Here is a 10,666-nt window from a genome sequence, read left to right as displayed (position 1 = left end):
GGACAGCCAGTCCCAGTCAGCCTGTCACTGCAGGACTCCCAGCTAGCTCCTCTCCCTCTCTCCAAAGCAACGAGGCTAGCCACATTCTCTCAGTGGGCTCGTGTCCACTGTGTCTTGCTCGCCGGCCTCCTGCAATAACCAGAAGACCGTGACATCTGGTGGTCACTGCTGAGGCTTTGGAAGGAACTTAAAACAGGGAGAAGTGAACTCCTCAGACATACAGGAAAGCAGTCTATCTGAAGACTAAACTGCCTCACTGCAGATTTCCACTAGAAGCTGATGAACGGTGCAGGGCTGAGCAAGCTGGATACAAATGAGAGTGAGAGGTGGGGAGGGGGCTCATCCTACACTGAAATTCACAGTGGGAAATTAAATAAAAATACACTTTTCTTTTTCTCTTGCATTGTGTACAAATCACAGGCACTGCCGGCATATAATGGAGAGAGAGAGCACGAATGCCTGTGAGAGATATTTACACGTCAAAATGAATTGATACAAACTGACTCTTCTCGTTTTCCCCGTCGTTGCTGATATGACGAAAGTTATTAGTGTACCACCACTCTCCCCTGCCCGGCCAACTAAACTTTTAAACACCAGTGCCCCCCCTCCTTTTTTTTGGGCCATCACCTAATATATGACCTCTTCCCCAATAATACCATTTTTTAAATATTTTTTGTTTTTTTCTGCTTTTTCACATTTTTTAAATCACAGGAGAAAAACCAAATTCAAGGCTATATATCATTTTCTTTTCCCCTTCAAAAACATAGCCCACTAATTACTTATAACTTATGGGGAGGAGGAGGGAGGAGGGGGTAAACCTGGAGATTAAGGCACAAAACACAACTTCATTAAGAGTAAGGCTGATAAACAAGGAAACAAACAAACAAACAAACAAACAAACATGATGAGAGAAAAAAAAAAAATCTAAATAACACTTAAAAATATCACTTTCTATTCAATGACCTAGACACCTCTGTAGATAAGGAATGAGAAAGGATTCCAAAAACAAAAGCAAAACACTTGTCCACTTAAATATAGTCATTTGTGCCTTGTGAGGAACAAAGCATTTATTGCCTCAATATTTAATTTTTTTGGAGTTTCTGTTTTTTAATTTTTATTCCTTCCCTCTGCTGGAAAGCAGCAGCGGCCGTGCTCTCTTGTACATCCTTCCACTTGTTTCTTTTGTCAGTTACATGGCAGCCATGTTGGAATGTTCTGGTTAGCCACATAGTAGTTGCTGAAGTTGTGGTCTCGGACATAAGGCGCGGGCTGATAGTAGCAGGTGACGCAGGATGCATCAGGGATGGCGTTCTGCTCTGCCAGCACCCGGAAGGCCATCAGTGAGATGAGGTGGAGGGTCTGCCGTCGCTCGTGACCCATGAGGCACACGGTGCTCTCGTTGACCACTCGCCGCAGGATCATGAGGTAGTCGTACTTGCTCTTCTCCTCGCCAACAAAGTGGCTCTGGAGATAGGCTTCCACCTTGCGCTGCTGCTCACCGATGTCAGGGAAGTCAATAAAGAAACGTGAACACATGTACCGCTCCAGGGCTTTGAACTCCTCCTCGCTGGCTGGCCGAAAGTCCCGCACCAGCAGATTGCAGTATTTCAGCAGGCCGCCACCTCGGATCTCCTCGGGCCTCTTGGTGGCGATGAGCTTGTTCCGCAGGTGGCTCAGTGCCATACTGAAGTCTCCGTACATGCTCTCCCCACTCACAGTAGGGTGAAAGGCCTGCGACATGGGCGTATTTGCCAGTTCATAAAAGGTGAGCACTGAGTCCAGCACAATCTGAAAGGAGTCCACGCTGAACTCAAACTGCCGACGTATTGAGTCCACAAACTTCAGCTCCACGTTGCGGCCATTATTGTTGGAGAGGGAGATGAGACTCCAGCGGTCCTGCTCTGTGTTAACCTTGACCAGCTTCTGGACATACGCCTCTTTGAGAGTCATGGGTGTGATTTTCTCTTTGTTCACACCCTCAGGCAGAAAGTCCAGCAGGGTGCCCAGCACCACGTCCTTAATGAGCCTGAACTCTGCTTCATGCGGCAGGTCCACCCTGAAGATGACGTCCAGATCCTTGTAGCTCCAGCCGATATCTTGCACCAGCACATGGCTGGCAGTGGAGCCATTGAGCCGAACGTCCTTTACTCTGATGCCACTGAGCTCCAGGCGGGAGCGCACCCGTGCCACAATGTCTTTCAGCCGCACCTCTAAAGTAGGGAAGTTCCCCCTACCGTGAACAGGCACGACCTCCGTCAGGACTTCATTCAGCCGGCTCACCTGCTCCCAGGAGAGGACACTGTTGGCACAACTCTTTGCTTCCTTGTTATCCATCTTCTCACAAAGTTCAGATTAACTGAGATGGGAGGAGAGAAAACAGATGTTAGATGCAGCTTCAACTGTGACACATAATTTAAAAAAAAAATTTAGACCATTTTAAGCCAATTCCTGTCACAACAATAACGTACTAAAACGATTTGGACCTTGTTTAATTCAATTGCAGCTAACTAGTGCACTTCGTGGATATAAGCATACATGGCATGAAAATAGACAGTATAGCGAAAAATAGTATAAAGTAATATTAATAAAACAAAAAAAAGGGACAAATACAATAAGAAAAATGTCACCATATGTTCAAACTCGCATTATATGTTAAAATATTTGTAGTAGAGCTTGTCAAATGGTTTAGTAACATATGCCAGTAGTACAACTGTAATGGAAATAGTCAAACACTACTCTAGGATCAATATGAATCACAAACGCAATCAATTTCAATTGGGTTGCCATCTTTTAAAAAAGACCTGGTGAAACAGTAGCAGCAACATGGCCCCATTCAGCACGAGACAACCTGCTCACTCTCCGTTACACGCGTACGCACACACAGCAAAGGACAGAGCCCGTGAGGCTTCTAGAACAGCTCACCGTGCGAGCTTCGCTTTTCATTCCAGAACCGCTGAGAGACAAACATCAAGCTCGCTTAAAGTGCACTCAACTAAAACCCCGAGTTTTCCTAAACACATAACACCACCCGACATTTACCTTTTCAATAAGGTACATTAACATAACAGGCGTTTTGTCTGAACGTCACCGGTACTGAAAGCGTTCCGGCTGACTTATCAATTTAGCTACCAGTGACGAGGCAATATGACTTTTTCCTCTCATTTACCCGCTAACGTTAACATTTCAAACAAGTACAACACGCTACTATGAATTACTGTTACCGTGACAAATAGTAAAGGTTAGTAATGTTGAGTTTGACTGAATCCCATCGTCATTTTAGCACACACGTTTCAAAAAAAAGGGGAAAAAAACTGAAAAAAAACTTATCTGCGTTTTTACGTTAAAGTCTTCCAAACTGATAAAAGCAATACATACATTTCCAAAAAGCGTATACTCCGAAAGCTTTCAACGTCCAAAAAAGAAGATGTTAACTTGGCATTCGTGCAGACACCACCAACATAATCCACTGGCTGAGACACACGGTACCGCTTTTTAACCGGTCTTTGAACCACTCTCTCTTCACAAGACACGCCTCATTTATACAGCCGAAGAACGACCCACTGAGAATGATGCACAGCCGTGGCACGACACAGTCCCTCTATCCACGTAGCGTGGCTTTTACGTTTATAAAGTACTACATGACTAGTATGTGAAGGTGCATACATTCAAATAAAGACATTAACTTCATATATTTACCCAAAGGTCAAGCATTAATCATCAGTAGATCACACAGATAGTGCAATCGTTGAGTTTGCTTGTACCAATGCGCCGAGCGAAGGGTCTGATTGGTCGACGAGGTTTTTTGCGTTGCCAGGTAACCAAGAGCGTCTCCAGGCAGGCGGTGTCCTCTGTATCTAGGTCCTGAGGCAATTCTCTTTACAGTTCCGACTTAGTCACACTTGAACATTTACTTATGACACATACTGAATATTTATTTATATTGCCTTAAAATAAATAAGAACATAATAATAGCAAGTAAAACATTTTTAAAAACCCACTCACACATGAGACGTACCTTTCAGCTAAACTTTAACAAGTTCAACTGTCTAATTTCAGATTTCAAAGAGCTTATTGAGTTCTTAAAATTAAAAATACTCCTAAAAGAATGAGGCAGGGCTTATCTTGCTCCCCAATGTGTATCATCATGCCACTACCTGAGGGACATTAATGACCTGGACACACACAAAAAATACACCCATAAATCTAGGATATACTGTATATGTACCTATAGTTAGTACATATCAATTTGAATGTTGTGTTACTGTTCATGTTATTGTGTCAACAGTGACCAGCTAGAATGCTTAAAGTAGGTGTGACCTGTGATTACCATCAACACAGGGTGGATAACTTAGATTAATGGTGATGTATGTGTTATCATTGACAGAAATTACATAGACATTTGTCCATCACTTTATTTAGTTATAGAAACCATGACAGTTATGAAGACAGTTACAGAAAACGATGTGTCATAGTAATGAAATAAAGATGACAAAACAGGCATGACTTCACTTTCAACTGACTGATACATTCCACATGTTAACAGGATATGAAGTAAAAGTAACACCAATAAAAATAGAATATAATAACTTAACAGAAAAGGTTGATTGATTAATATTCTTTATCAACAATATAAAAGACATACAGCCTACATAAAAAAAATACATCAATAATATTTGCACAACCTGAACCGGGAGGCGTCATATGTTTGTACAGTAGTTGTCAAAAGGATAAAGGTCCGTTGGGTGTTGGTGTGTGTTTGATTGTGTTTTTTATGTGAGTTTAAGAGCACAATAAGTATTAGACAATGTGTGTGAGTGTGTGCATGAGAAAGCAGGAGGAAGGGGTTGGGGGGTGTTTAGGTAATGGAAAATTCTGAGAACATAATAACTGCATATGCACATCTCTTATTGTTTAGAAGTTGGATAGACTCAAAAATACTTTCAAAATTCAATCATGAGAAGTCCAAACAATGAGGGGGATCCATGAGAGCATTTTTAACATTTAGTCTACCCTCACTGACATACTGCTGGATGGACAAAATATCAGCAACACAAACTACACTCTCCATATTGATCCTAAGTTGAATTAAAACATCTTTAAAACCGTTCCAATGAAAACAGAACATAGCTCTTGTATTACACAGTGCTGGTTTTAGCTGTTGGTACAATGGAGACTGACTGTAGTGGTGTAGAAGTGATTGATGACGCTTTGATTTAAAAATGAATGGTAGAAAAAAGCTCCAATGAAAGAAACTAGACAGTGTGGTTATGGATTACGGCGTGCTCACAGGTCTGCACAGGTCACCAGGCATTATCATGGTAAATGGACTGTACTTATATGTATAGCACTTTCTAGTTTTTCCACCACTCAAAGTGCTTTTACACTACAAGTAACATTCACCCATATTCATACTCTGCTGAAGCAGGCATCGGGAGCTATTTGGGGTTAAGTAAATCAAGGACACATTGACACGAGGACTGGAGGAGCCAGAAATCAAACTGCCGATCTTCCGATTGGTGGATAATCATTAAAGATTGATTTTTCATCAAAGCTATGTGAACATCCTGTTTGGGTTGTCATCAAACATCGTAATTGGATGTTGGCAGTGGAATCCGTTGCATTTGCTTAGACCTGTAGAAATCTGGTGGTGTGTTTTGGGGAATGGAAGACCAGGCTGTTGTTTAATAGCAGGAGAGGCAAGAGACTCAGTCCCTGACCTCATGGTCAACAGAAACTTTCTGGACAGCTGTGCGCTGGGTGAACACATTGGGAAATTTCCATGGAAGGAGTCCTCTCCCTCCTTCTCCCTCCCTCTCCCTCCCTCTCACTCTCTCTCTCTCACATGTAGAATATGTGTCAAAAAACAGAACTGATGCATTGCAGAATCCCCTGTGACATAATCTGGAAGGAAGCTCTCTCATCACTAGTAGTGTATTATTGTAAATGATGTGGGGAAACCAGCATAGGTGGAGATTGTGTTGATTCTTTGGAAATAGAAACACAAACCACAATCCCCTGCTGCAAACAGTTTTTTTAAACCTTGTAATTCTGGTGTTTTTCTGTAACATTTGAGGAGGTTATTGAAAATAACAGCACAATCATTGGAGTAGAGTGAGTGAAACATTAATGTCACTCTCACTTTCTGACCACAGCCAAGACCAATGCTTTTTGGATTGGTCTTGGCCTGGATTATTTTGATATAATCTTTTAAATATACTTTAAGAGTTCATTCGGTTAATTTATACTTATATCTTTTGGTATGTTCTCTGTATTTTCCTCTCAAATATTCACAAAAGATGATATAACTTTAATTGTTCACTTTGCACCAAAAAAGGAGGTTTGTATATGGTGTCGATATCAAGCCAGTGAGATGTTAATATAAAAAACCAAAGCCTACATGGAAAAAAATCATTCTGTAAATATAATGTCATATCATGAAAGCTGATGTAGAACCGTAAAATGGGGAAAAATAATTCCATGAATGAAAACTAAAACATTTAAAAATGATGATTATAGTCTGAAATTCCATCAATCTCATTTTCAGTGGTTCAGCAGTCACTTCCTGCCAAAAACATACACATGGCTGGTTCACACAGATGAATAATTGCTGGTTTCAGCTCATTAATTTTCATAAACTAAACACTCCAATGTGTGATGTGTTGAAATGTTGATCTGTAGGATTTCATATATTAAGATTGCTAAAGTGATTGCTAAAGAGAGTGCACGTTCTCGCAATAGTTCACATCTTAGAGCAAGCTACTAACAAGCAAAGCTCTGGCCTGCTTCTGGTTGGATCACGTACACATACAGTACAGATTAACAAAGAAAGTCATATCAGTTTTAAATTCTAGAAAAATACATTTTGCATTTTAAGTTTGAGTTTAACTTTAAGTCTAACTCCACATTCTAGATCAAACTTTGGCGCTCATTGAGTTGGTCATGCTGTCTTTAAAGGTAGGTCATAGTAGTTTCTTGGAGACATTGGTGAACCACAGAGGACCCTTTTTTTTGCAGGATGTTCACACGACAAATACATTTAATAGAAAACATCACAACTGTTCAGAAAGCACTCCATATATTTAGTTGTTATGCTATCAGTGAGGATGATTTTGGTGCAGGCTTCTTGTCTTCATATATCTGTCACTAACATACAGACCTGTACAACTTTTTAGCTTCCTGAACGCTCTAATGTGACGTTTGTTTACCAGACTGTTCAGAACATGCATCACTATGTGCCACACCAAATTTCCAAAGTGCCACCTCCCACTGCAGATAGCAACAATGAATCATGTACTGTATGCAGGTCCAACCCTGACTATTACTGCTACTGTACTATTACTACTATTCAGGCCTGGTACCAGGATGATGGGTCAGTTTTTTCATAAAGTAAAATTCAGTGGTGTAACCATGCAGTAGCTTCAGAAAGACTAAGTAACAACGACATAATGCATAAGCGTTTTAGGCCCAAGTCCAATCTGACATATGGTCCAGAGTGCCGGAGCAGCAACATAGATGAGTATTTTTAAGATTCAAGTACCTTTATTGTCATTGTGTTACATTGATACTTTTCAGTATGAAATGTGACTTACTGTATGGAGACATGGAGTTGCATTTCCTGGGCTTGGTGAAAATGTAGCATTGAATTAGTGCAGGCATGAAAACACATAGCAATGCTCATGAACACGGATCATGACCACGCCTGGTTCTGTTCATTGTTAAAGCACTCAGGAACAGAACGATGACATTAACCATTACATTTCACTTTCACCATTGTTGTTGTGGTTATCAGTTGTTTTACACTGTCCCGTCACTTGTTAGTTGGTCTATGAAAACAGGCCCAACAGAAAGGAAAGAGAAAAAGAAAGCAAAACTGAGGTCTGACAGCACACACACATGCGAAACAATGACATATTTTCATTCTTGGTATTATGACTTTGAGTTTTCTTGTTTTTAGATGGTTTTTGGTTCCCATTCATAATTTACGTAATACAATTACACTTACATACTGTTTATATTCTACACGCTCACGGTATGTTGTGGGTCAATTTTAACCTGAACTAAGAACCCCCCCCCTCCCCCTATAAACAGCGTCTAAACCACATTTTGAACTACAGATCTATTTAGAAAGCATCAATAGTCAATCTGACTGATCAATAAATGGATGATCGATTAATGTTCCAGAGAGCAGAGAGATGTGTAACATATTTCACTGAGCTCATATAAGTGATCACATAAATGTCAAACCTCTCTTCTTGTTCTCTTCTGGTGTCAAACATTACATCAGCATCACCTCAGGCTAAGTTCTTGTTGCAGTTTTGTTAGAAGTTTTTTTTAGTGTCAACTTCTCTAAAGCAGTGTGAACTACTCATGCATCTTGAAGGGCACTCTCAGCTTCATGGGGAAATGCGAATAGATGGATAACACATAGCGAAACACACATCAATAAGTGAGTCTGTGAAGAGGACAGGACATCTGAGTTGAGTTACAGTTTCCCACAAAAGAACATTTTTCCTTTTAAGTGGTGGAAAGACAATGAGGTGAGACGAAACCACTGATTGACAGCGTGGAGGGCAGCTGTACTGTTGTGGTTGTGTGTGTAGGTGTTGCGGGGGAGCCCCCCATGGGAGTGAGTTACACTTCATGTCCCTGCCAGCGAGTCAGCAGCACTGAAAGGAAACTAGTCAAGCAGAATGGGGATTCCCTATGTGTGTGTGTGTGTGTGTGTGTGTGTGTGCGTGTGCTTTGTCAAGGAAACACATTGATGTAGAAAACCGCCTCCAGAGGATGAGACACAAATTCTGACTGTTCATGTTAAGCTCCCATTCAATTATTGCATTGTCTTATTTGAGAACATATCCGGTGTGCACATCTGCATACTGGATTAGATGAGTTGAAATTTAAATGACGCCTGAGGGTAAATTGGTTCCTTACTGCAGAATAATATTTGAATGACACTGGAACAAATATTGACAGCACATCCTGACAGTTACATTAACATATGAAAAGAAAGTAGCGCTGCAAAGATTAATTTAAGTTGAAGTTGCAAAGTATAAAATTAATTGTCAACTATTCTGATAATCAGTCGAGTCATTTTTTTTAAGAAGAAAGATTCTAGCTTCTCAAATGTGGATATTTTCTGGGGTCTTTAGTTGTTTATGGTAGTAAACATTGGAGATGAGGACTTTTAATCATGACGAAACAGCTTTGGGAAATAGTGAAAGGCATTTTTCACCAATTTGAAGTTTTATGACCAAACAACTAGTGTTTTAATTGAGAAAATAACTAAGAAATTCATCAACAATTAAAATATGTTTGTTTCCACAGAAATACAGTAAAGCCATGAGGCCAGTTTGTAGGGTCAGGTTTTAAAGGTTCTACATTATTTGAATTATGAAAGAATTGACATGTATTCATTGTTTCTTAGTGCCAATAAATGAATGGGTTGTAATGGAACTTGATATATCAGCCTGTGGACTGATTTCTATGTAAAGAACTCAGGCCAGATTCTCCTTGAAAATCAACAAAGGAGCAGAAAACAAGCTCCAGAGTGATATCAGAACATAGCTTACACCTTTTGTTTTTTCTGTTGGTAGTCCAAAGGTGGTAATAAGCACACAGTGTACAACAAAACCACCGCCCACAGCTTAGTGAGCCTACCAATATTTAGTTAGTGCAACTGGTGTGGGAGTGAGAGATGCTTTGCAGGAAACACAACTTCAGAGATCTTTTATATTTTTATGAGAGGTGTAAGTGAGGAAAAAAGACCACATCACCTGCAATAGTCTCACACTGCTGCTCGCTCCGTGTGACTGCAATTCACTTCACAGCCACCGGTGTCACTAATGAGAAGGATTCTTATATATTGAACCTTGAAGTTAGAATGGTAAGAAAAGAAGTCATGTTATGTAGTAAGATGCTTTTTAGTGGTAAAGTATATGATGTAGCCCACATTTAATCTGTCTCATAGCAGAAAGTAAGCACATTTACTCATTGTAAGTATCATACATAACATATGAGTAGTTTCACTTTGCACTTCAGTTTCCTAGGCCGGGAGGGTGGAGGAAAGGACTTTCTGTAGGTTGCTCAGCTGCCACCAATTGGACACGAACAAAGATTGGTTTCAGCTTCCTGAAATGAAAGGGCAGGTACACAGAAAACACTACACAGGACATAACAACCACCCTTATCAGTATGTTAAGTGGTCTAGTAGCTTAGCTTAGCATAAAGACCTATGATATTCATAATCTTTGTAGAATATGGTGTGATAAAGAAAAGACACTGACTTGTTTGAGTTTGTTGAATCCATGTCCTTATCCAGGCCACTTAAAAATGGTCCTCAAAATGTGTTAAACTTTTCACCAGAGTCAGTTCTATCATGACCAATTTTATCCGAGTTTAGTGAGGAAGTGGATTTATCAAGGTACGGTTTGAAAACAGGCTGGGGCTTCCCAGTTCTTCAAGATAAAGCTTTCAGCTCTTGCCAAACATTCTTTCCAATGTTTTTTCTGTACATTCAAAAGGTAGCAACAGAACATCTTGAGGGCAGCCAAAAACAACCAGCTCATAATTTACTTCTATAAACCAGTGAAAATGAAAGGTTGGATGTGGATAAAGAGTTGTGAAGTGTTTTTTCCCTTCAGTGTGGGGTTTCAGGATGAATCATTTT

At 40.3% G+C, this 10,666-nt stretch overlaps 1 protein-coding gene across 1 annotated transcript; it reads right to left on the bottom strand.

The window, feature by feature from the left end:
* Positions 1–883: 883 nt before the first annotated feature.
* tent5c (terminal nucleotidyltransferase 5C) lies at positions 884–3,489 on the bottom strand. Its single transcript, XM_053328487.1, has 2 exons — positions 3,376–3,489; positions 884–2,356 (listed from the first exon to the last, which is right to left on the bottom strand). Exon 2 carries the CDS (start codon positions 2,332–2,334, stop codon positions 1,186–1,188), a length of 1,149 nt encoding a protein of 382 aa, XP_053184462.1. The 5' UTR covers positions 2,335–2,356; positions 3,376–3,489; the 3' UTR covers positions 884–1,185.
* Between the last annotated feature and the right edge of the window lie 7,177 nt (positions 3,490–10,666).

The sequence above is a fragment of the Scomber japonicus genome, chromosome 11 (assembly GCF_027409825.1).
Source record: "Scomber japonicus isolate fScoJap1 chromosome 11, fScoJap1.pri, whole genome shotgun sequence".
In the NCBI taxonomy this organism is placed as follows: domain Eukaryota; kingdom Metazoa; phylum Chordata; class Actinopteri; order Scombriformes; family Scombridae; genus Scomber; species Scomber japonicus.
This window is presented reverse-complemented; position numbering and strand designations above follow the sequence as displayed.